Source organism: Aplidium turbinatum, chromosome 9 (genome assembly GCF_918807975.1).
Source record: "Aplidium turbinatum chromosome 9, kaAplTurb1.1, whole genome shotgun sequence".
Classification (NCBI taxonomy): domain Eukaryota; kingdom Metazoa; phylum Chordata; class Ascidiacea; order Aplousobranchia; family Polyclinidae; genus Aplidium; species Aplidium turbinatum.
Genome location: NC_137480.1, coordinates 15,587,323 through 15,613,972, shown reverse-complemented (window position 1 = coordinate 15,613,972; position 26,650 = coordinate 15,587,323). Strand labels below are relative to the sequence as shown.

Here is a 26,650-nt window from a genome sequence, read left to right as displayed (position 1 = left end):
GTGATTGTTAGTAACGAAACGACAGTTTTCCAGACACTCTGCCTGTGTTCGATCAGAATGTACATAAGTTTCCTTTTCGGAAGCATATGTGTCTCATTAACTGTTATATGATTGAGTCGATGAGCATCGGAGAACGTAATCCTTGCAAGCTCTGTAAAGTTTGCCAAAGCAGAGAAACTGAAGTATGTTTCAACTGGTAGCTACTTACTAATGTGCAGGTTTGCTGTAGCTTGTGGTTTCCATGGGTGTTGCAAAAATTGTCTAAACAAATATGTCAATAAATAGCGACGTTTTCAAAACATTTTTATTTTTTGCCAAAGAGCGGTTTGAAATGAGGCTGCTTGGATGTTTCCGATATCCAGTTTCAAGGAGAAACTGAAAGGTTTCAAATACCAACGCATATTAGCCAGACAACGGTCTCTTTAAGAAGATAATTTCTTCTTAAAATAATCTTTTAGAGTCAGATAATGAACACGAGACAACAAATAATATGCTGAAAAAATAGCAGTAAAAAGCATTTCACAAATTTAGTGATAAAATGACTATTTCTTGGCCAACACATGTGATAAAAATTTTGGTAACTCTGCAGCAAAGGTTGCTCTTGACTTTGAGGGAAAAACCTAGAACTTCACACAACTCAGGCGAAAGAGAAATTGAAAAAAGAAAACTAATCGGGAAAAAATGATGGTTTGCGAAAATGAGAGAACTTGTATACTTGGGACTGGTATATAAGTCCCCCCCCCCCACTCCCCTTGGTAACTCATGACAAAAACAGGACTCATTGAACATGGCTCTTTCGCCTTAGTTGTGTGATGTTCTAGGCGTTACCGACTTTGAGAGCTTGTGCAGTGAAGTGATGCCGTTGGAGTAGAGATAGAGAATCTGCATTAAATCTTATTAAAAAGGTACCGTAAGACAATCGTGTCTTGTAGAAAAATGAATCTCTGAGAAATAATTAAACTTTCGGTATAGTTCAAGCCTGAGACTATACCTAGACTACCATCCATAGCTAGAATTAGGGTAAACATGGACTACTGGTACGTATGTCTCCTTAAAGTTTGCCAACTAAGATTAACTAGGAATTCAAAAACTTAAAACAATTAAACTTTGTCACTCACAATTGAAAAAATAATCTTTCTTTAAAAAGCATAGATGGAAGGAGTACCGTATAGATTTTATGGTTCTTCTTTGTCGTATGAGCTTTCTTCTGGACTATATGTTTGGGCATGAGGTCGTCAGCCACTCGACAGTCTCATCCAGGCCTTCAGTCCAAGCGCTCCATGTGGTGGTTGATGGATTGGGCTGTCATGGTCTACTGTCTGGTCTGTGGCACCACACTTATAGTTGTTGCCCACTGTAACAAATTAAAGAGTACCGTATGATTAAAAATGTGGTGCAAAAGACAGCTCTGAAAACAAGAAAAATCATAATAAACAAATGAGCTGCTTAGAATTTAAATCAAGTTTGCAAAAAAAATGCTTCTGACTTGTGTTGAACCAAGGTCCCATGCAACTTTGCATGCAGGCTTGTAATTGTAAACCAATTTATTGCATGTACTATTTTACTTGTAAACAGTAAGTGTATTGTTGGTATGATGCAGGGCAGGCTAAAATATACACGATGGTTGAAGGAAAAAGGAAACAAAACTCTTTAGTACAAGCTTGGTTAATAGTCTATAATGTTGCCTTGAGCACTGGGTAAGTAAATATATTGTTACATGTTACAATATCATATATTCTCTGGATTGCTGTTAATTGCTATGATAGACTTTATTATTAATATTAATGTATAGCATTAAAAGTTAAGTTCAATTTATACAGTGTTGCTAATGTAGTAGTTTGTGTGTCTAGTACTTTACTTATAGAGTCTCATTGTGGATGCATTGCACATCACTGAATAATGAAACAAAACACCTGTACTGTAGCAATAACAAAACAGCTTCTCTGGCAGTTTATGCTGATTTTTTCAAATGTTTATTGTTTAAACTCAGATAGTTTTGACAAAAATTATTTTATCAGTGCTATTCTTCTGCACTGTGCATTTTTCAGCTACTCTACATGTACATACTAATTCAAATATAGTCTTTGGTTATAATGATTGCTAAAAATTCCTTTTTGTTTTGTTAAGGTGGTTTATTATTGGGGTGGGAATTGTTAACCATTATTTAAAGCATGAAACGTACAAAGGACTGTATAGACAAGTAGAAAAGCAGTTGTTGTTCTTTCAATCACTGGCTGTCTTAGAGGTAAAATATACTTATTTTACATCTCATTATAATATGTCATATACTGTACCATTTTGCCACAACATCCTGCTTCTCAACTGTTAAATTTCATACTTAGCTCTGATTTTTTACTGATATTGAGCACTGAGTCTTGCTGCAGATAGTGCAGGGGTGACGAACCTTTTTGTGGTCGCGGGCCACTTTGTCAATTACACATGAGTTATCGCCTCGGGCCACACAACTTTTTAATCGTGACGTCATAGATTGGAATCGACCAAAAATACAAGGTGAAGTTGTTGAATAGTGTTTTCACAACTTTACCTTATAGTTTCCTATTTTCTAACTTTAAACCCTGAAAGTTAGTGTTTAGTGCAAGAAAATAGCAAAGGAAAGGTGTACCAGTGAAGGCATAAAACAGCTTTGAGATGTTTTTTGTCTTTAATGCATGAGCGATTGTCAAATTGTTTTGTGGGCCGCACAAAATTCTTTGACGGGCCGCATGCGGCCCGCGAGCCACAGGTTTGTCACCTCTGATTTAGTGTATTAATAAATGTTTTTTATTGTTGTTTGTTAACATGATATGTTTATTATAGAATGTATCATATACTTTATCATATAAATGCCATTATTTTTTATTTTCAAACTGTTCACGTTTATCAATCTGGTGTACTTTTGACGGGTCTGCTACTATTCGGTGAGTCCAATTCGATGAGTTCCTAACCTCTAACCCCTAACCCTAAAACGGCAATGATAATTAGGCTACGGTACCCGATAATTTAAAAAAAAGTTGGAAAAATCCTCCGTTAAGGGATCGGACTCACCGAATCGGACTCACCGAAACGGGTCATTCCGACTTTTGACGTACCTACTCTAGTAAACCTTCATTTGTTTCCAGATAGTTCATTCCATTTTAGGAATGGTTCGTTCTAACGTCATGGTCACCACAATGCAAGTGTTTTCAAGAGTTGGGATTCTTTGGGGTGTTCTTCAACCTATCACTGAGGTAAAAAAAGTTTAAAATGCTTCATCAAAACTTACTCTAAAATACACTCCACAGATTTATTACAGAGTCTATTATATTTTGAAATAACAATGTCCTTTATTTTAAAAATAATTTTGACTTTCAAAATGTGTTTAAATGTGCAATTTTCCATGCAATTTTTAATGTTTATAATAGTCCAAAGACAGTTTTGTCCATCCTTTCATTAAGCTGATTCATTTATATTCATGTCATCCAGTAGTGCAGTATTTTGTATGTTGTTTAGTCTTGTGTCATTAGTTTTACATCTTTATTATGTTTCTGTATCATGCTTGATGCAGCTCTGTTTGATGTCAACAAACCTTTCTTAAAGTCATTTGTGTGAACTAACAGAATGCCAGAACTCAAATTAGCCATTGCTTTCAACACTTCGCATTAACTTAGCTTTCAAGTACCAGAAGAATGACAAAAAGTTTGAGATTATCTGATGTACCGTATTGTAAGATGTTTCATATTTTCACCATTTTCGACTTCAAAACTCCTGGTGTCTCATTTAGTGAGTAAACATTATTTTAACACCCAATATGACCTCCTTATAATGTGGGGCATGGTCATTGAACTTTTGAATTCCAAAATTGTGACGTATGGTACTATATTTTTCAAAACCATTTATTATTATGAGAGTGGAAAATTAGTGCCAAAATGCATGTAATTGACGATTCCACTAAATATTTCCCCAAAACTTTTTGACAGCTACAAAGCAATTGATTTTGTGTGAGGTGGGCTTATGCACTTTAGTTTTGGTATTTAAATGCTATTGAAATGTTTCTTACTATGCAAAAATTCATATCCATTTCTTGTAGGTCCAAGACAAACCTGGCTTTACCATGCTTTTAGTGGCATGGACAATCACTGAAATTATTCGCTATCTGTTTTACACATTCCAACTGATGGGGTTTAGCCCCCGCATTCTGTTGTGGTTACGGTAAGCGGCTGGTTATTTTCATTGAGTTTTATTTTAAGACTATAGGTGGCATTTTTGGTATATAATTGACTGGTTGATAAACAAAAATTGCGGTTTTAATTTAAGAGTACAAAATATTTGTATGGTCATGGAAGGTTCCATACGTGTCATGTCTATTCAAAAGAAACTTGTTTCTTTTCAAGTTGTTTGCATTATCTGTGCTCCTTTATTTTACAGATACACTTTGTTTATTTTCCTCTATCCACTTGGAGTATCGGTAAGATTGCTTTTGAATTTTACAAGATCTGATTATGTTGCTTGTTTCAGATTCATCTTCACTTTTATGCTTTCACTAATGACTGACAAAATTGTCTTATGATAAACAACTAGATGGTGTTAGGGTACCAAAAAAATGTCTTCACTACGAGTAACAGGACAAAGCTTTACCTTTCGAGCCTGTGGGCAAAAATTCTCATGCTAGCCGTACATTTCGTAAATTGCCATTTGTATAATTATATATACAATTTATTTTATCAACACAGCTCAAATTCATTCAGTTGCGCATATTTTTCCATCAACTTTGATTCACCGAACCATACCTGACCATGCCTTCTCAATTATAAATGCAACTTGCACGTTTCAGGGAGAGTTGCTGACTATCTACTACAGTTTGCAACCAGTTAGAAAAAGTGATCTTTTCTCCATACACCTTCCCAACGCTCTCAACTTTGCCTTTGATTATCACACTGTTCTCATTGGATTGTTTCCACTCTACATGATAGGTGAGTGTGCAGCATTTATGTTTTTATGCTTGCAAGTAACATCATTTGGACAACACGAGCTTTATATAACTAATGCATAGTTGAGCCCATTGTATTGAAATCTAACGATTACTGTTATGTAGTAGCAGTAGTGGAACGCTGCGACATTATTAAGTTTAGCTGTTGCTTTGTCGTGGTTTGATGGTTTTTCTTAAAAGAAGCATAAAAAGCCATGTTTGTAGATAATCTTCTATTGAAGCGAAAATAAATCTTATTATAGTCTCCAGAGGGTCAAGTCAGGAAAATTCATCAGCGATTTCTTGCTCGTTGTGACCGTTTTGTGGTGCCGGCCTCGCTCAAGTGAAAATTAATAATTAACTGATTTTTCACCGCTCAAGGTTCATGCTCCGTCCGTTTTGATGAATAATAATAACTGGTCAGCAAGTCCACATTCACTTCGCCGCGCTAACAATCGAGTTACTTTCAGGTTTCCCACAGCTCTACTTCCACATGTTCGCCCAACGGAAGAAGCAGTTGGGCTACGGAAGCAGCTCAGCACCTTCAAAGAAGCTTCAATAAGCGTTAATGATAACATTGTGATTGGCTTTCATTTTACGCCTCATTTTCAGTAACGAATGCTATTTAATTCCTTTAGTCAATTGAAGTAAACTTCTATGCAACGAAAAAATTTGAAAGGTGCTGCTGCCGTTATTAATTTGCGATTTCCAGGTCTTAGCATGAAATCAACGTGAAATCCGTCGAATGTTTTCAACGGTAGCTATTGCTCACAGTTCGTTCTTACTTTAAAGCAGGGCTTCCAACTTTCTCAAAGGCCACGTCCGGCTTGCAGGTGGCTTCGCTGGCCTCAGATAGCGATGTGAAAATTCGAATCCCAATATAAATCCACGCTTTGAGGCAACCACGATTGTTCCGTACTTAATTCCACTACGGTAGAATTCGTCTGTTCGCCTTATTCGTCACATTTTTATCGGTCCCGGAAGAAGTCATTATAGGTTTGCCTGTTTGCATAATTTATCAATTCGCCTTATTTGTCACTTTTTTCTCATCCCCTTGAGGTGACGAATTAGGCGAATTCTAATGTATGATGCAGTAACTGTGGGTCACTGTGCAGTGTGCAAGCCATTGCGGCCATTTGTTGCCAACAGGTTGGATACTCTTGCTTTAAAGAAATTGAAAAATGGCTGATGCTTTATCATACACGTACGCCCCACTACCTGTCGATTCCTTCACCTACCGAGTTATATCTTGTAGTTTTCATGGATGTTGCACTGGTTGCGTGTGCAACACGAACTGTATTGGCGTTTTGGCTTACCGAATACATGTTTTGTTTGAAACATGATGACATAATGTATAAAAAGTTTGCTCTTTTTAGCCTACCGTCTTTGCAGGTGACCAGGCAAAAATATCCATCCCAGAGATGGAGGCTCACCGTGCCTATCATCAAGTAGTCTACTTAGGCCTACTGGTGTTAAAAATGCATAGGCCTGTGAGCAGCCTAAGAAATCTACTTTTTCGTAAGCGAATGTTGACCTATTAACTTTTCAAAAACTTCTACCAAGCGAAACTAATGTCGGTATGCGTGTGATGACGCAAAAAAGATAAAGAGCGAATGGACTTTTCTGACATCTCATTGCAAGCCAGCTGCTGTGCCGGGGCTTTATGCTTTGGTTTTCATGAAGATTATATCAACGCATCGTTTGGGACAATAAGTTGTGGGCCTACCAGAGTTGTCAGCCTGTCGTGAAACGCAGTCTACCACTGTTAGAATTTTTCAGCGTTGTGAATTGACAGTTAACTTGCACTTTATAGCGAAGTATTTTTCATGGTTATGCGTTCTTTTTATTATATCTAAAACACAAGCAAGCCAAGTAAAGAAAATATGTTGTAAATAGAAACGATATTTGTTTTCGGTTGCACCCAAACGTAAAGAATGTTGACAAAATCTCAGCATAAACAACGCAATAAAAACATTTAAACAAGATCTTGACACAAACATTCATACAACATCAACTGGCGACTTATTTGATCAACACGATGCACATATCCAGCTTAAAGGTCAGCTTCCTTAAAATGGATAGACTAATGGCAAACTAAAAATCTATAAAACATGATCGTTCATAAATAAAAAAATGTCTCCGTTTGGCACAGAAATAACTTGCAGATACTCAGGTCAGTCAGGTGAGCTAAAAAATTGCTCTTTTCACATCGCTAGATATTAATAGCTGAAAAGTTTTACAAAATAACTTTTTGCTCTAAAATAAGTAAAAAAACATTTACCTTAAAACTAGTTTTTACTGCTTTCAAAAAACGGTAGAATCAATCTTGTAATTGCAATAAGCTGTTCAAATATATTCTACCTTGAACTCTAGAAAAGGTGACAAGTAAGATTCCATTTTGATTAAAGAAGAATAAAGTCTATCCGTTACCGCGACTTGTTTTGAGGAACTGGAGGTCTTAACGTGCTTGCAACTTAAGGGCAGTTTGTTTGCTGTAAGGTGAAGTGCCATGCACTGTTCGGCAGTAAAATGACGAAGATCTTGTGCGACATTTTTCTCTAAAAATCGCCGAAGCAAAAGAAAATGAGATTGCGGGGCGTCAAATTTGGTAGTAAAGTCTTCAACGATGTGATGTATGTTGTCAGGAACGGGAAGAATCCATTTCTGCGGCCTGGACAAGTAGTTGAAGTCTGAGAATAACCTGTCATAATGATACAAAACTGGATGTAAGAAGTTTGACTCGTGTGCCTCATTCGTTTCTCCCGTGGCACGATCTTCTACAAACGGATCTTTTCCTGGGCCGGAAAAGTTTTTACCATACTCCAAAGCAATGACCATTACAGCTCCAGTTACATGGTGCCCGGTAGTCTTTGGAAGTTTACTGAGCAACGCGCATGGAAACGCTTCTAAATACGTTGCTGCTGTCTTGTCGCTGTTGTATATCACAACATCACAAAGAATGCCGAACATTTGATAAATGTCTGAAGCCTGTAAAACAAGTTCAGTGATTTATTCGCATTTATTACTTTGGCTATTTTGTTAAGAGTTTATCAAAATTAGTCCTTTTGTTGAACGAGCAAGTAGCTTATCTGCAGTAGGCCTAGAGGCCCTAGACTATTGTGACTAAACTCTTATTGCCTAATAGCCAGTGCTCGAGAAGGAACGGTGGTGTGGCGAAAAAGGCGTTTGCTTCTGATCATGCAACCCTGATAGGACCGCCAACTTTAACTTTTCGTTGAAAACTCACCACTACTCAGAATCTATTAAAGCAGATGGGGCAATTTCTGAAAAACTGGCACCCTGAGAAAAGGCCGAGTACAATGAGATACTTATCTTCTAGTCATTCCCCAAGGCTGAGCAATTGAATACGGTTTTTTGCTTAGGCTAGTGTTTGATTTAAACTTTTCCGAATTTCAACATCGGCTGAAGTAGGCTAGTTTAAATAGGCTAATAAATAGCCTACCTACAATTAGCAAAGTAACAATTTGTGTCCTACTACCTCATTAATCCGTTTAATCACATGTGGTCCGAGATCTAACAAGCTCTCGAAGTGAACGGCTGGCCATTTAATCTGATGATTTTTCCACTCCAATATTCGATGGAGAGTTCTAACCGTATACCTGTAACCATGAATAAAAGCTCCGGCAGATTTTCGGAAATCCAAAGAGTGCGTATTCGCTCCTACAAAACAACAAGAACAGTTTATAACAAAATAAAACTTTAAAAATAATCTAACATGCTGTAATTGAAAAGTTCAAGCTAAAACATTAATAGCAGGTAAAACAGAAAATCTTTAAGCTTGCAGAAAAAAAACTGATTAATGACAATAATAATGAACATAATAAACCGTCTTCCCCTATAGAGTAGTTAATTAAGTGCTCGACTTCCCGAAGGAAGAAGCCGCGTGACTTCTGGAACGAAGAAGCTTCAATATCAAGCGGTGTTGATTCGACTCTCGGGGTGTGCGCTTGAGCAACGCACGTCAAGGACTGCTCTCCATTCAGCGGCATCTAATGGATGGAATAACAACACTTCAACAATCGGAAACTTCACTCTGTCGATCTCGGTGACCGGCCTGTGTCAGTGATTCAAAGCCTCTTACAAGTATGCGAAACTGCCAGGATTAAGCTCTGCAAGAAGCTTTCTCAGTCCGAGGATAAAGATTCAATCAATCAAGTGGAACTGTTCAGCTCGGTATGCGCTCGAGCAAGACGATTTTTAAAATTGCTTTTCATTCAGCTCAACCTAGTGGATAAAATAATTCACAGACAAGCAGAAACTTAACTCTATCAGTCTCTGTGATCGGGCCTGCGTAAGTAGTTCAAAGCCTTCTACAAGTATGCTAAACTTCCAGGATAAGCTCTCCAAGAAGCTTTCTCAAACCAAGGGCAAAGATTCGCACAGTTAATACAGTTTGCAAAAACATCTCACAATGATTGTACCGCAGTCATGTTGTTGGCCTAAATGTTATGTTACGCAAGGTCATAAAATCACAGCCAGAGATTTACTGAAAAATGTTATGATACATTGCCATTAAATTGTTGATTTAAAGTTAAGATTTATTGCGATTGGGAACTTTCACAGATTTACATAAAGCGTTTAACTTTGACAAATCTGTCTGAGTAATCTTCTTTATTAATTTGTTTTGGCGTAAGTTATTATACATTGTAAATAGCATACCAGCAAAGTAAAGATTCGGAATAGCAATAGCTTCATATGAGTATTTTATACGGGGATATTTCTTCTTTTTTCCATTGCAACGCCGAACTTTCATGCTTGTGTGAAAAATAGAGTCATCGTAGAGAAAGCCAAGACATCTTATTATCCTGTCATAACCATCCCTTGCCGCATCATTGTCAATTTCTTAAAGAAACAAAAGAAATGGATTACTGAATGCGTTTATTAGTATGAACGTTGTTTTTACATGTGCTACTTAAAGAAAGGTGAAATTCACGTCACTGCAGCACTTTAGGTTGAGTGTGGTATTTCCCTCTCAGTTTACAGTGGAAACTTTACACTGTAGGCCCACTTTTAATTTGTTTGGCAACCTTAAAATTATGATTTGTAACCCCGTTTGGGATTGTGTTGTGACCTATAGTTTGGGAAGCCCTGAGTTACACTAACCGAATGTTCCATTTCCTCCTGGTGTGAAGTCGACATCTGCATCATGCGCAAGATAATATCGTCCGTTTAGCTGACTTTTTTGAACGAACACACTCTGTACCGATCCTGTGTGCATATTAAGCGCATGTTAATCGATATAGGCTACACAAGATTTACAATTTAGTTTGGATTGTCAAGGCAGAACAGATGAGTTGATACGGAAAATTAGCAGGCTATAATAAGTGTTGTGAAGTTTTTACTTTTCTTTTACCAATCCAGTAGCTGGTACACCATGTCTACATTGATTCAACGCCAGTAGGCGTTGGTCTTGATCACAAATATAAATATTGCAGCTTTGACATTCTCAACATTTGCTTCTTAATTTTCGAGCCGAAATCATCGCACAATTTAAAAATACTTATGCAAGTTACTGTTAAACGATGAAGTTTGAAAATTCCCGTTGTTGGTGGGTGTGGTATAGCTTCTTTTCGGGCATTTTTACTCGTGCTTTTCTGTAAAACTTTTTTTGTGTGATCACTGATCAACTTCCTGCATTAACGAGGTCTATTACCGCTGTTATTACCCAGCCAACCTTACACCATTGTTAAAGAGAATGAAAAAAAACAAAAAAACAGTTTTTGTTATCTAAATATTGTTGGCGATTTTGGTTTCAAACACTCTTGATAAATAGCTTGAACTGTTTTCGCAAAATTGAACTTTTCTTGCTAGCCTGTCAGACTTTGTATTGCCAAAAGTCGTAACATACCTTCCAGAAAAGCTCGTTACTTAACGTTAAGTAGACGAGCTAAAATTGCCACAGCACGATCAGACTCGCAACCTTTGTAATTTGAATAAGGTACCGTAGCTTAACAGCGCCAAACCGGCAGTTTTCTTACAAAGTTGTTAATATTAACAAAAAACTGAGGTGGCCAGACATATCTCGCCCCCACTTTTGCTCTGTACGAAAGATGTTGCTTCCAAGGTAGCTACCAAATGAAGCAACAAGTGGTAAGTGGTAACAGAACATACCTTCGAATAATCCGTCTAAGGATTTCAGTTGGTAAGTGTCCAGCAAACCGACATTGATCGCTCGAATATCTCCCACGTAATGTGTCGCCCATGCCAGTTTAACTCGTGATCTTCCCATCATGTGGATTGAATTTGTTGCTGGCAAAAGGTGTTGTGCAACTTCGAACGCTGCGTTCCCTCGTCCAAATATCAAAATATTCTGACCTTCGTACTCTTTTAGGTCAAGAGAAAGATCTTCATATCCCTGGACGTACTCAGAGCCTGTAAGTGTATTTGATATCCTAATGAAAATACTTTTATTTTTCACACTGTGTTGTCAATTGCTAAGGCACTTCACGACGCTTGATGTCTGTTCATGCAATGCATTGGATTCCGACACAATGCAAAATTATATCATTTATTGGCCCTTGTAGAATTGTTGAATGCAAATGGTTTAATGCAAAAAGTGCCGCTGAGTAAAGCACAGTCTGAAGGTCTCGTTTTGTTGACGTTTGTGTATAGTCTGAGTCAGTGACGTAGACACGACTCACTGGCCCTGGGGGAAGTTTGCCCACAAATAAATGATTTTTGACACTTTGCCACAGTAATTCCTAACCCTGGAATCCGCAAAACTTTTAAAAAGGTTAGTGTGTGTACTGTGTAGTGTACTTCTTTTAGGTAAAAATACAAAATGTAAGCATTAACTTTGGTAGATGTAGTAGAAATTTTGCAAACGTTTACTCAAAGTCACTTTTAGAAATTCAAAGGTCAGGAGGTTGTTTGTGACTACAAAAAGATAGAGAACCACTGCTCTATTTTTATAAAGTTATACTAACAAGTAAAATAAGAAGATTCAACAATACGTTTTCGACTGGAGTGTATGCTATTCTTGGTGCTCAATTGAAGCTTACTAGTTTACAAATTTTGTATGAGATAGAATGCGTTTTGTGTTCGATAGACCTTCAATACTAATTAATAAATCATGAGCTTTTTTGTTGAAAACGAAAATGGAAGTTTTAAGCTTATATTGCGCACTGAAGCGAAAGAATAGCTTTGAGCATTTACCTTTGAAACGTTGTACCTCATTGAATGGAATGAACAAGCAGTTAAGGCTAGATCTCGATCAGCAAATAAGCCTATTTACATTGATGTATAACGTCTGTACACGTTGAAGAGATGTAAAAAGTAGGCTACTACTTTGATCAGTTTGTTGACTGGGATTGGTCTATTTAACAATCACAAAAAATGTATAATTAAAATATTAGCCGATTATTTATCACTATGCAGCACGTGAAGGCAATAAACCGCATAAAAACGTAATTCGATCACATCGGGACTGGCTGTAATGCGGAAATTAGGGTGCTGCTTAATGCTTATGAAAAGTCAGACAAAAGATTATTTTAAAAATTAGTTGTTACAACCATAGCTTACCGTAAAAAGAAGGAATATTTGGTTGGGCTAATCCAGTGGCTACGATAACATATCGGCAAGTGTAAATATTCTTTTGTGCATCATCCATTTCAAATAATTCGTCGTCTCGCTTCAGAAGGTTACTAATGGTGGTGTTATAACGGATCTTCAAATCATGTTTTCTGGCAAAATCTCCGAGGTATTCCACGAGAGTGTCAGCAGGTGGAAAAAACTCCTAAATATAGACCGAGGTAAATTTACTTTTGACAAGTGTTAAAAAATTGACACCTTTATTCAACCATGTTGCCAGCTGCCTCTTCTAGCAACATTAGCACCCTGACCTGGTCGCAACTGATCGTACGCCCCAATAAAAAAAATAAAAATAAAAATACTGAACTTTCAGATGTATTTTTTGTTGTCCACCTTCAAAGCGATAAATCATACTTGCTATAATAACAGCGTCCAAGCTTCAAACATTTCATAAAGCGTACAAGAAAGCAAGAAAGCGCGTTTCTATTCTTGATATAAAGTATGTTTTATGGAAAGTAGAATCAATCTCATCGCATAGAAACGGATATGCCGATTTACCTGGAATTGTAAAAGCAAGAAATTTAACTTACTTACCTTTGAATACTTTGTCATAAGAAGAGTCTCATCGTGGCTTAACAAAGAATTCCAATCGTGTCTCATATTGAATTCTTTGTTTGTTTTTCCGGTAAACCTTTTATTAATGCTGATTAGAGTCCGGTGAATAGGGTATTTTTTATAAAATGTTCCAGCTCCAGAACCTAAGCAATACATTTGTGGTTGAACATAAGCAGTAGGTAACACTTGCATCAGCACTTTTCTTTAATTTTTCCCTCAAAAACAAACAAAGTAAGCTATCTCAGGATATTGCAAAGGACTATTCGGGATCAAGGCGCAAAGAGAAATACAGCAACCTTGTCACCAAGATGAGCTTGGCTGTTTGGCATTTACCGTTTGCACTGCTCAGCAAATAAATTCTGTCTATGCCATAATGCTTAAAAATGTCAGGAAATGGTTCACTAGCAGAACATGAAAGTTTACTAGAACACCGCTGAACTTATAAAACTACTACAGATACCGAAATTGTTCCTTTTTAGTTTTGTTATTTGAATTAAAACGGTGTTGCTGAAGTCCTTGCGATAGAACTCTTTCAATTTGATATTGGCAGAAAAAGGTTAGACAATGGTCGTTTAACGAATAATCTAGTTGTCATTATCCTTGTGCTGTAATTTTATATGATAGTTCAGCGTGGTCCAACTTCTTTTCATCGCGGGCCAAAAACTTTTTTTTTTATCTTGCGGGCCAATGTTTTTAAATAGGGATTCATGGGCTTATTGCTGGCAAATTATACATAGCCTATGACATATAGTTACTAGGCTACTTTCTAAAACTTCTACAGCTTGTTTCACCCTAAAAGGGGGATCACCTTTAGCTTTATCAACTTTAAACTTTAATTTTAGACAATAGCGTTGGTATCCACGAGAATCGTAGTTGTGGCCATGCGAAGGCCAGTGTAAAGAGTCTCGTTTCCAAGTTGATTTCGATTTTTGGTTTTAATATTGTTCATTGCCGAAAACGTACATTCGCAAGTCGCAAATGTATGTAGGCTACTTCCGAACATCGAGTGGCCTACGGGTTCAGAACAGCATCTTTTAAAACGGGAAAATTCTCCTTTGACACTAACTTGCAAAAGCTTGTAGGATTTTCCATTTTTGACAGCAAAAACTGATCGTACTGAAGTTCACATAATTGGAGTTGAAGCTCTGGGGGCTGTGTACTAACTCTCATGCCCATGGGAAAAATTGTTGAACAAAGTGGTATTGTTATGCATCCACAAAGTTTTTTTGTCTATTACACAAGCAAAGAAACAAAAATTGATGTGATATTGCTAGATTAAAGCAAAGCTGACTATCAGTTCGAGGGCCAAAAAACGGGCCTGCAGTTGGACCACGCTGTGGTAGATCATTGATATCTTATCATAAATTGCATAAAGTCGAAGAAATTCATGCGGATCATAAACATTTAAATTGTAAAAGCTACAAATCTTTTCATAGCACTTTATGAAACCCGATGAAAGGAAAACCTGACTATTAAGTCGTTCATCATATCAGCAACTTGCAAATGTCTTTATAACGCTATAGAGGCTACAGAAAGGCTAACCTTTTTCAAAAACAATGTAATCTCTTCCGGACATCTCTAAAAAATATCCCATTTGTAAGCCACCAGGTCCGGCTCCAATCACACAATATTCGTGGAACTGCGTTGTTTTTGTGACGTCTTCCTGTTCAGCAAAGCTGCCCGCAAACCAGAACAGGACAGCAAAGTAAAATCTTACAAAAAAGCCAGACATTACGTCTATTTTGACATACCTTGATGCATGGTTATCGTAAGTTAAAGCGGTGGCATAAGATCAGAATAAGCCTACGCTAGTTTTTGCACAACTTCTTTTATAATTATGCTCTTACTGTAGCAATGAATGAATAACTTTATTCAGTATTGGGCAGACTTGGACAACTAGATATTTTAGTTGTGTAATTCGATAAATTAGAGCGAAATGTCGGTAATTCTAATCTAATTCAGTAAAAACTTGTTTGCTCTAATTGTAGTTCTTATCCAATCTCCAGTTTTGTTAAAAATTTTAGTTTGTCCAACAGTATTTTTTGGCAAACGGTAGGATACTGCGCTCTTATCAACGTTATACAAAGAAATGCAATAAAACGATCAAGATCAAAGTGACATTCCATTCCTTGAGCAGCAAAGTCATGAAAAAATCGATTAATTCATCAATTCACTGACGTTACAATGTATATTATGACGTAAGTGGTTTTGGCGCTGTGATGGTGGAATGACACTTTGATCCCGAGTTCGAGTTGCCACATTGGCGCTTTTATCCAACTAAAAAAAGATATGTGACAACTGCGTCCAACTAATTCTATCTAGTTTAAATTCTACTCTAATTTGTGAAAACTTGGGTAGCTCTAATTCTAATCCTAGTCTAATTTGTAAAAGCTTAAATTGCTCTAAATAATTCTGATCTAATTTCGAAAGACTACAAACATTCTAGTTGTCCAAGCCTGGACTACTGGGTAAGTGAGTAGACTAACCAAAATTTCCATAAACATATATCGTCGAAGTTTAGCTAGTGATCTTAATTTATGTAAAGTTAAATTGTGAAATTAAAAAGAGTGTTTTTTAAGACGTTGTTGTAGTCACTAAACGTTTGAAATTGACACCTTATCATTTTTTCTTTCTGTAGGCTAAAGCTTATTTTAGGCTATGTAATTATAAAGTATTTATGCAATGTTTGGAAACTAATCTTTTATGTCCGGTTTTCTTTCTCCATCCTATTATTATTATTATGACTGCTCATCCACATCAATATTGGAACTGGCAAATTCAATTCACAACACTTTTCATTAGGCTGTCATTTATTACTACATGTGTGCTTCTCTCTGTTTTTGTTTTATTTTTTGCTATTTGTTTTTTTGGGTTTTGTGGCCGTGCTAACTACTGATATATAGCCTACTACCATTAGCGTATTTAGGGGGGAGGATAAAGGGCGATGGCCCCCCCCTAATGATCGAGTAAAATAAATACAAATTTTGCGAAAAGAAAAAGTTATGATGCAATGATGAATGTTAGAAGCTGCGCAACTATGTTGCAAGACCTAAGGGGCGAATAGGCTTTTTCACCAACTTTTTGGCAAGGCTTGCTCAGTTTTTGGCGAAGAAATCCGAATGCCCCGGAGCACACCTAGACAACAACATCGACCTAACGTTCCAGCTGAAACTGCGGAAATCTATTTCAAACGAACAGTTTTTCTTCCTTTTCTTGAAAATTGCATGGCACAAATTCACGAGAGATTCAATGAGCACTGCTCGCAAGCTTTTAAAGTCTGCACATTTCTGCCTTCTTTGATTCATGAAGATGAGGACTGCCCGATCGACGAGATTTTCGACTTCTATCATGAAATGCTGGATGTTGAACCAAGCAATTGCTTTGCAGCTACTATTGAATTGCGAAGATGGAGAGCGATTTGGCTTGCAGTTTCAGTGGATAAAGGACCTGCGACTCTTATGGATGCTTGTCAAGCTGCTGAACAACTCAACACTTATCCGATTATCCATAAATTACTTCGAATCTTTGCTACGCTTCCAGTTACAACTGCCTCCAACCAGGGCCGGATTAAGACGAAACTGGGCCTGATGCTGCAGCGCAAAAACAGGCCTATTTTTTCTAGGCATTGGTACATATGCATTCGACACTCTGACTCCACCGTACACGCGTAATCAGACCGACCAAAGAGCCTTTATTGCTTTCGACGCAGTCAGCCAAATTTTAATGAACATGAACAATAATAACGACGTGTTATCGTAAAAACTCGAGAGTAACATCAGGCTATGTAACACCAACACAATTCAATACCAATATTGCCTGAAAAGCGGAGTTAATGAAGAAAAGGCTAATCCAGATCAACTTAACGTTGGCATATTGTCAATGCTGCGCTAGTGCTGCTTACTTATACTACTGTTTTTCGAGCCTTAGCAAGCGCGAAATCTTCGATCATGTCAGTGCAGTCAAGGCTGCTCAGCACCTCATGTTCAATGCTCATAAGCGCCAGCATGTTTAGCCTTTCCTCCCTCATCGAGGACCGCAGCTCTCCTTTGACTATTCCTAGTTTTGAGAAGCTCCGCTCGCCGGAGGCATTAGACACCATCAAGCACAGATAGATGCGCAAAGCAATCTCGACGTTTGGAAATGTTTGAGAAAGGTTCAACGACGACAAAAGCTTGTACATGGTAAGCTCTGCTGACTCGTTCACACTCACCGATTTCTGGGTGCGCATAAATGCAGCAAACTGTATGAGCTCAGCCACCAGCGTGTCTTCCAAGTCATCTGGATACGAGGAAACGAGATTTTGAGCTTTATTCTCGATCTGCTTTATGCTCAATGACGTTAGCTCCGAAAGAAATCCGAATGTTGTAGATATATCCTCATATGCCTTCATTCGCTTTTCCAGTTCAGCTAACAGTCTGTCGATCATGACCAGATATATATAGGTTTTGAATGTTTCCTTAGGGGTGAGGTTTTCTTCGTTTGCAGCTCCTTCATCAGGCATTCGCTTTCGCTTACGGCCTCGACGTTCTTCAGCCTTGTATTCGCCGTGAGGAACCTTTTCGATCGCCATCTGCTCATACACGTCAAATCTGTCCCGTGCAAATTGAATCGTGTCGACCAGTGATGCCAATAAACTAGTTGCCGTATTCAGACTGACTGTAGGGTCTTGGAGGCTAATGCTCGTACTGTTGAGACGGCATAGGATATCGTTCCAGGCAGTCGCCATAACTGCTGTCTCAAGTTCGTCGGTCGGACTACAAATTTCATAATAAGAATTATTTGTGGGTTAATTAAGCAAAGGAAAACTGTTCAGCGTCCGGAAAATTCACGTCTGTTTTCGTCTGGGCCTATTTCAGGAATGGGCCTAATGCTGCAGCATCAATAGCATCCACCTTAATCCTGCACTGCCTCCAACGAGCGATGTTTCAGTTCACTAAAGCACCAGAAAAATTATTACCGCACAACCATGGCCGAGCCACGTTTGGATGGTCTAGCTCAGATGTAGGCTACTTGTATTTAAACAAGGATATTGTACTCGACTATGATGCAGTCATTGATATATTTGCCAAGCGCAGCCATCGCATTAAACTGTAAATTGTGATTGCGAATCGCCGAGAATGTTCAAAAGGTATTCGAGGTCGAAAGGACTAACTTATTGTTTATGTTTTGAAGTGTTTAAATATCTTTTGTTGGTTTATTGATTGGAACAGTAACTTACTTGTGCGGATTCGCTCTTGATTTTGGAACCCCTCCTCCCTATTTGACGGTATTATGACGGTTTCAGCTAACCCCCTCTCCCCGTTGTGACACATCATGACATTTTGGTATACCGCCCCCACCCCGCCTATTTAAAGGATGAAACAAGTCTAATTTTAACCTAAGTAGAAAAAAATTGAACCAATTAACAGCCATTTTCACCAAATTTGAGCTTTCTATGCACTACCGTTGAGAGTTGAGACTATCCCGTGTGTGCTACCCCCAGACCCCCATTGGCCTCCAGCCGCTGACTGACACAATGTTTTGGCCTCCCCCTAACAAACTTTCTAAATACGCCACTGCCTACTACATAATTTTTCATTCAGGCACGTTTTAAACCTTTTAAGGTTTTGCCACCTTTTCCCGTTCGTTAACGTGCTGGTAGGTTTATATCGATTTTTGTAGTTAGTATCTTTTTCGTCCCGGACGCGTTAATGACGAAAAATAAAATGATTGATTGAATGATTGAATCTACACCGTATTTCTATTGCACGCTGAAAATCGCATCTACTTTTTTCGACATTGACCTCTGTATACTGCATAGTTTTTCATGCGTCGAAAATCGCGAGTAGCCACTCTCTGAAAGTATCGCAATTGATGCAGCTCTAGAAGTTGTAGATAATGATGCTCCAGTTTATAGTTATTGCAATTTTTGTCAAACAATGCCATGTGATAGAAACAATCTATTCCAAGGGTGCCGGTGTGCAACCTGCGGCCCGTAAAGCCATGTGGCCTATGTAACATGCGCCACAAATAATCTGACGAGTAGTTTTATGGCTCATTCAAATGAAACATAATAATTCAGTAAATTTGTCAAGTTTTTTAAATTCACTACCATAATTCTGTTTGTTGGGTCGCGCTCATTTTGAAATATTGCTTCAGTTTCAGCCTTGCAACAGAGTTGCCAGATCCAATACTAAAAAAACAAGCCAAATCAACTTCAAAAATTAAGCAATAACTTATAGGTTAAACATTAGCCAAATATTTTCCTGTACAATTGGTTTAATTCTTGACGTAAGTGAGCTGTAATAAATAAAGAAAAAGACAAAAAATGTGTAGGCCTTAGGCCTAATACTGTAGGTTACTACTGCATTAAGCCTACAGCATAGGCTGCAAAATATCCTTTACATATGAACTTTCTTATTAACAATAATCTTTTTTTTTACCATCAGCAAAGTAACCTCACTTTCTAACTAAAACACCAGGGATAATTTTACAAGATTGTTAAGACAAACACTTCACTTCAATAAATAGTTCTAAGTCCTCTGCAGAGTTTACATCAGTTGATACGGAAGTCTCATCAATCATCATGTGATACGCAAAGTCAGATTTAGATACGCCAAACGCAAATTCTTAAGCCAATGAACTTTAAAAAAAGATTTATCAAATTTGGCTTCAAGAAGCCAATCTGGCAATCTTGCCTTGCAATTCAATTTTCCTTTTACTTTCCTCGAGAGTCGAGACCTCGACTTGTTTCTTTTTATTGCCCACCTTTTATAAAATGTTCTCTTTATTATGACGTAATTTACACTGGTTTAGTTTTGGTGTTTCCTTTATTCTGTCATACAAGAACAATCATTACGTTGAACTTTCGCAGCCTACTCTGCCATGTTAAGCTTTGAACTTATAGTAGAGTGAATTAATTACCAATTAATTTTATTAATCATTTTATTTTTCGTCATTAACTCGCCCAGGACGAAAAAGATGCTACTAGCTACAATAGTCAAAATACTTCGCCAAGTATCAATTAAATAAAAATTGGGTGGCCACTGGTTATATTGATTGTTTCGACCACCAAATGGATCGCGGAAAGATTGCGTGTCTTGTATGATTAAACAAAAGACTGGCTGTACTCTAACAGCCTTTTGGTGTTTGTCCCGAAACATTGCCAAACTGGGGTGGTGAAAAAATACTCTTGTTCTTAGAGTTTCAAACAAAGATGAGATAACTTTGTTACCAAAATGATGTCTGGCAAGCTGGTGTAACCTAACTGTAAGCTACAAAAGAGTCGTCTCTGAGGAACTGCACCTTGCAATAGGGTAATTTTAAATCTTTCGGTTGGCCTTTCCCACAATCAGCTTACATGTATTCTACCAGCAGAAAGCAAATTCATTCCGCGCTTGACGGATTATTTCAGAAATACAGAAATCTGCAAGCTTTCTAACAGAGATTAGGCCTAAGCTAGGTTACCTGTAAATTGTCAACTTTAGATTGTTCAATCAATCAGAGTTTGAACTGCGAATTTTGACTACCGGTAGGCTATGTGTTAAATGTTAATGCTGGACTCAAACTTGAGTTTTAAAAAGTCATAGTCTATTTACTGCAGTTACTTCCTTGTTTGTTGAAATAACAGAACATAATCAACTGTCTACTCAGATAGCTAATAGTTTTTACGTCATTCTAAGCTAAACCGCGCTGTCTGTAGGCTAAGCGTGATTCCTTTGCTTCCTGTTCCCAAATAAAAAAATGTGTTTACTCAAGGACTGTAAGAAGCCCACGTCTTACTACGTGCAACGTCGTATTACGGCAACGCTATTGTTGGGCGTAAGGCTGCATGCTCATTGTCTCAAAAACTGTTGAAATTGCCATACACCGGTCGGCTTTATCTTTCTCACTGTAGGAAAAGGAAATCGACCTAGATCCGAATTTTAGTAATTTTGTTAAATCAAATTCACCCAGGTAGGCTCATGGCCTTAAATTAACGACTAGGTTACTTTTAACAACATGGATTTAACAACTCAAGCTAGGCACTGGTTGTAAATAGCCAAAGTGCTTTTAATACAGCAGCTTAGGTTGTAAAAAAAAGTCTTATCAAAGTCGTTTGTGTTTTGCTGCGGACTAAACTTATTAACTACCAGTTTAGATTTTTAAAATACGGCAATGTGGAGAAAAGGATTTCTCATCAATTTCTAAACTCAGGTGACAGGAACTTCCTTATTCTTTAGCAATATGCATTAGAGATAAAAGAATAGGCTCTGTCGAATTCTGAAGACGCCAAACGAGCATTTGTCGACGAATGCATTCTTCGACTATCAGTGCAGAGCGAGCTTTTCCTTCCTCATTCTATTGTTTTCCTGAGGATAAAAATCTAACTATTTTTATACTTGCTTTCGTCAAAGTTTCGTCAATAATGGCATATTAATGCGCTAATGCCAGATTAATATATTTTCATTTTTTCAACAATATTTCATTAAGGTTCAAATTTTTTTTCCTTTGAATATCTTTCAAGTTGAGAAATTTTGTTTGGTTTTGCTGTAAGCCAGAGGTTCTCAATCTGGAATTTGCAAACACCCAGAGATTCACGGGAAATTTTCGAGGGTACTTAATGTAAAATAAGACTTACGCGTCTACTTGTTTCATACCACTTGTGGATTGAGAAACTTATTTGCAACAAACAGCAGGCACAGCCTTCACAGTAAAGTCCTGAAATAAATACAGATGATGCCCATAAAGTGCTGGTTACATCCGTGATCCTGCTAAATAAAGTTATTGAATTTTTAAATCATATGTTAATAACTACTTTTTGCATCATCATTTTTATCACTTTATTTGGTGTCAGATTACTGGGATGGGTGTCGATTGTGTTATAACTTGGGAGTAGGCTACTTAATGGAAAAAGTGTGAGAACCCCTGCTGTAAGTAGTAAGTTACAACGATTGAAGTGGCGTATGCAGAGATGGGCGTGATCTTGAATACCATAAGTGATCTTGAATATCGTGACCTTGATCTTCCAGATCGCTTTTATTTTGGTGATCTTGATCCAAGATCACCTTTTTTTGTTATCCTGATCTTGAAGAACAATCAGATTAAGATCACTTTAAAATGGAAATTTGCTCACTAGAGGCATAGGCAGATAATTGATAGCAACTTGATAGAATTGAATTGCACAATTCAAAAACAATAACTTACATAAAATAAAAAGATAGGAGCTACTGTATATAAATTCGAACGTTTTTGGCAAAACTTTTTGCCCTCGTCAGCAAAACAACTTAATTCATCTAAACTAAACAAAACAACAGATATTCGTAAAATGTTAATAATAAATGACTGAAATTACAATCTGCACTGAGCTACGTATAAGCACAACTGAAGAACCACAAAAAGCGTTAACATTCTGTTATAAACTATGCGGGAGTGTGGTCACAAGACAAGATAGCGAGCGGTAACAACGTTAAGGCAATTAAGGAAAACCACTAAGCAGATGTAATTTAGTAACTTACAACTCATACCGTACGCCACGGTAACATAGATTTAATTTTGGCGATTTCATTCATATAGTGGTATTTGTCTGAGCAGATAGAACGAGCACGATTGCAAACCTAAAACTAACCTAAATTTCCATTTCATAAGACACACTGTGTTGAAATTTAATAACAATCCAGTGTTACTTGATTTTCGCCAAACCTATGTAGCCTATTAAAAGTACTTTTGTTGATCTTTAGTTCAACATCCAAGAATGATATTGTTTCTCTAGCTTTTTGCATTGTGAATTTTATGTTAAGAATATAGTAGGCTACATTTATATTTCAGCACGAATCCAGGCCCTGTACGAATCTTCATCATTAAAAATAGCAAAAATACCATCTACATTCCTAAGATAAAGTTCCAGATGGAAATCTTTAGACTCTTCAAGAATTTTTGTTTCAATATGTTCTAGGAAAATATTAGCAATGGTAGAACCTAATGGAGAGTTGGAGACCCCATTGCTACGCCATCGATTTATTTATAAAAAGTTTTTATACAAAAACATGCTTTGTGTGGCTAAAGTGAGGAATTTAATGAAAATTTCTTTTTTGATGGGAGGATGATTAGGTCGGGAATCCGAAAAAAATGCAATTAGAGATGATATTGATGGTTTCAGTCAATTAACGGTACATTTGTAAACAAGAAGACACATTAAAACTTACCATCAATTGATTTTTGTGGCAAGGGAAGTTATTCACATTTTCTAAAAAATTGTTGGTAGAGTCGAACATATGGCCTACTTATTAGGAATAGGCCTATAAGGCTGAATAGAGTCCAAAAATTTTGCTAATCGGTATTCAGGTGTACCAATCATTGACACAACTATGGCCTATCAGGGTTTCTATCTTTATGGACTTTTACAAGACCATACAGTTTCCTGGGTTGCTTCCGGATGGAATAAGTTTTTTACACATGTCTTTATCAAATCCTTTCAAATACGTGCGGACATAATAATTATGCGATAGACTTTTCTTTTTTGAAGGGTTACATTTTTTTGTAATTTACAAAATATTTTACTTTTTAGGGGTTATATAAGAAGAGTGAAGTTGGTTTTAAAGTAATTTAGGTTTTTAGTTGAAAGCAAGCCAGCAGTAAAGCGTAAAAAAATTGTCAAATTGGCAATTGACCCTTCTAATGTTGAAAGAACAATGGAGTTGCGCGTCCCGTAATGTACCGTCCCTAGACTCACCTTTATCTTTGTCCGCCCCCTTAGCTCAGTGGTTACGCACCCGGCACTGATTCGACTCTCGGGGTGTGCGCTTGAGCAAGGTATTCAGGACTGCTCTCCATTCGTCGACACCTAAAAAATGGAATAATTCCCCGGCAACAACACTTCAACAATCGGAAAACTTCTCTCTGCCAATCTCGTTAACCGGCCCTGCGTCAAGAGCCTCCACAGTCCACAAGTAGGCCTATGCGAAACTACCAGGAATAACTTATCAAGGCTTTGTCAGTCCGAAGATAAAGATTCAAAAACCAAATCATATGTATACGTGAATACGTTATACTGTTCCACAGGTTCCTAAACAAAATGTCCCATTGGTGCCTGAACCTCACTATTGCCTCTCAGTCCAAATCTTGAAAAAAAAAAAAAAAAAACTTTGCGGTTTGTGCTTAATGGAGGTACAAGTTACAACTTATAAGGACGTATAATTCAATCTAAAAAGTACTTCCCACAAAGTTATTGTTAAATCAAAAATACAAAGGATATCTGACTTCTGTTTAGCCTACTTCAACAAGTGAAAAAACTCTTTTTGATGTCATTCTTGAACTACAAAAAGTTTTGCCATCAAACTACGCTATACGACATTAACGAGTATCTCGGTTCCACACACAAAACATCAGTCATTTTAGTTCACCACGGTTCTACTAAATGGTAGTGTCCCACTGGTCACCGCACTTCCCGTATTTTTTTACGGAGAAAAGTCTTTCCACCGCAGTAGGCTACTGAAAGCAATGTTCGAAAATCCTGCGTCAATATCTTTAAAGTGGATTGATCTTTGATTGCCTTGTTTTAACAACAAAGGCAATACATTTTGTTCATACAAATAGGCCTAGGTAGTGCATTAGGCCTACTCGACAAGAAATTTAATAGCTGCTTCCGAAATTTGTTGACATCCACAGAAATCCAAATTTTATCAAACGAAACGTTGTCGAATTTTATCGATAGAGTTCTTTTAGGCTACTTTATGGGCCTGCACAGTGATGTACGCGCATACAAAAAATATTGACGCCGTCAGCGTAAACGCAAACGTTCGAAAAACCATAGCCTACGCCGTATGCGTCAACGTAACTTGTAAAAAAAGTTGACGGCGTCAGCGCATGCACTAGCGCAGGGGTCACAAAACTTTTTTCTCTGAGGGCCGGATTGCTGCGAGATTAACAGCTGCGGGCCAGATGCAAATTGCGAAAAGATGTACAACTATTTAGAGTCTTCATTGACTTGAATTGAGCACAATAAATAACAAAGTCAGCGGTGGAATAGCAAAGCTGTAATGAAAATCGAAAGGTTGCTGGAAAAGTTATCCCCTGCTGTGATACACTACAGGGCATCGTGCTCTTGAAAAAACATTACATCTTTCCAAATTTGGCCTGGGCTGTTCCCATTTGTGGTGGCCTAATGATAAAAACAGAACACCAACATGTAGGCTGCTTGGTAGAAAAATGTACAAATTATTTCTGCAGCACGTGGCGGGCCGGATGAAATCAGTTCGCGGGCCGGTTTCGGCCCGCGGGCCGTAGTTTGGTGACCTCTGCACTAGCGTAAACTAATTTTGTTTGCTAGGTGCCAAACATTCATACGGTATAAACCACTCGAAACAAACAAGTTTTATTTTGAATTTCCACGAAGATACACAAGCATCTTAAAGTGTTCATCTTACTTTTTGCTGTGTTTTGGTTCCAATATGTCTTTGCCCATTGAAAACATTCTTTCAACTGCAGCGCTGGAAGGTATTGGCGTGCTGTAGCGAAAAAAATACATTAAAAAGTATGCGTTGACGCTATGCGCTAAAAAACCGCGAAAACTTTACGGCGTAGCCTCAAGAGCAAACTATCCAAAAAAATGTGGCTGCAAGCGTTAGCGTAAACCAAAATTTACGCCGCAAGTATGCGGCGTTGAATTTGCGGCGTATACGTACATCTTTGGGCCTACAGTAATGCAAGAAACTGCTCCCAACAGGTAAGGATTGGCTACAGCCTACCTTGCCTTGACATTTCAGCATAAGGCTCATTGGGCACAAATGATTTTAGAGTCTAATTGCACAGTGTTTAATGTGTTTAAAATGTCTGTTCCGATTGATAAGTACTCAACTGTGCCAATAAAGAAATGCCACATGCAAGCGACAACGATAGTTTAAAGTGCCTCTGACAGGAAAATAAATTTGCTAAATTTACCTAAGATACCAAAGAGATAACACTAACAAACTTCCCTGACCAGCAAATAGTAAAAAATATCAACAGGCTAATAAGTTACACGCTTGCAAACTTTCGTTCACTTTCGGCGAATCTGGCACTCATTCAATTGCGAAAATAAAAACGGCAACCTCGCTGTGACGTCACCGTGGGTGGGAAGGATACATTCTTTCTCTGTGGTGAGTTGGTAAGGTATGGTACGACTGCTCCAAAACGTCAATGTGTGGGGCTGTATTGGTCTAAAGCATGTGCAAAATGAGAATTACCGAAAGGAAAAAGTCAACTTATTATTACTATCAGGTTTAGATCAAATAGATTGAGTTTATTTTTATCAAACAGCATCTCAATTCAATTGAAATTGCAGTTTTTCTAAACTCTTGTAGGGCTACAATTTAGATAATTTTTTATTTGTCCTAATCTGGCTATAGCCATTTGCAGTGTAACAGCAGTATCTCACAGACAGTACACTTAATTTATGGTTGAGGTAGGCCTAATGCCTGGAAATTGCTGTTTATGTGACAGAGTCAGTGACAAAGACGTGTGCTATATTTTCATGCTTTCAAACAAAACAAGGTGCTGAGAAGAAAATAGTCAAAGTTTTCTTCAAGTGTTCGAAAGTGGGAT

General features: G+C 37.6%; 3 protein-coding genes across 4 annotated transcripts; 1 reads left to right on the top strand and 2 right to left on the bottom strand.

Annotated features, from left to right (window-relative positions):
• The first annotated feature begins 766 nt into the window (after window positions 1-766).
• LOC145777322 (very-long-chain (3R)-3-hydroxyacyl-CoA dehydratase 2-like) lies at window positions 767-6,296 on the top strand. 2 transcript variants are annotated; one of them, XM_082588675.1, is made up of 8 exons: window positions 767-905; window positions 1,601-1,697; window positions 2,128-2,245; window positions 3,120-3,227; window positions 4,067-4,188; window positions 4,405-4,444; window positions 4,811-4,949; window positions 5,416-6,296. In XM_082588675.1, the coding sequence occupies exons 2-8, from the start codon at window positions 1,621-1,623 to the stop codon at window positions 5,505-5,507; spliced, it is 696 nt and encodes a 231-aa protein (XP_082444801.1). In that variant the 5' UTR covers window positions 767-905; window positions 1,601-1,620; the 3' UTR covers window positions 5,508-6,296. The 2 variants fall into 2 exon arrangements, with proteins under 2 accessions (XP_082444801.1, XP_082444803.1); XM_082588677.1 differs by lacking the exon at window positions 767-905 and adding an exon at window positions 963-1,037.
• A 477-nt stretch (window positions 6,297-6,773) lies between these two features.
• On the bottom strand, window positions 6,774-14,852 carry LOC145777321 (FAD-dependent oxidoreductase domain-containing protein 2-like). The gene is made up of 8 exons (XM_082588674.1): window positions 14,654-14,852; window positions 13,091-13,254; window positions 12,488-12,701; window positions 11,078-11,338; window positions 10,070-10,174; window positions 9,626-9,808; window positions 8,445-8,626; window positions 6,774-7,933 (listed from the first exon to the last, which is right to left on the bottom strand). Exons 1-8 carry the CDS (start codon window positions 14,841-14,843, stop codon window positions 7,292-7,294), a joined length of 1,941 nt encoding a protein of 646 aa, XP_082444800.1. The 5' UTR covers window positions 14,844-14,852; the 3' UTR covers window positions 6,774-7,291.
• Window positions 14,853-17,012: 2,160 nt separating this feature from the next.
• Window positions 17,013-17,837, bottom strand: LOC145776734 (uncharacterized). The gene has a single exon (XM_082587961.1). The coding sequence runs from the start codon at window positions 17,835-17,837 to the stop codon at window positions 17,013-17,015; it is 825 nt and encodes a 274-aa protein (XP_082444087.1).
• Window positions 17,838-26,650: the final 8,813 nt, after the last annotated feature.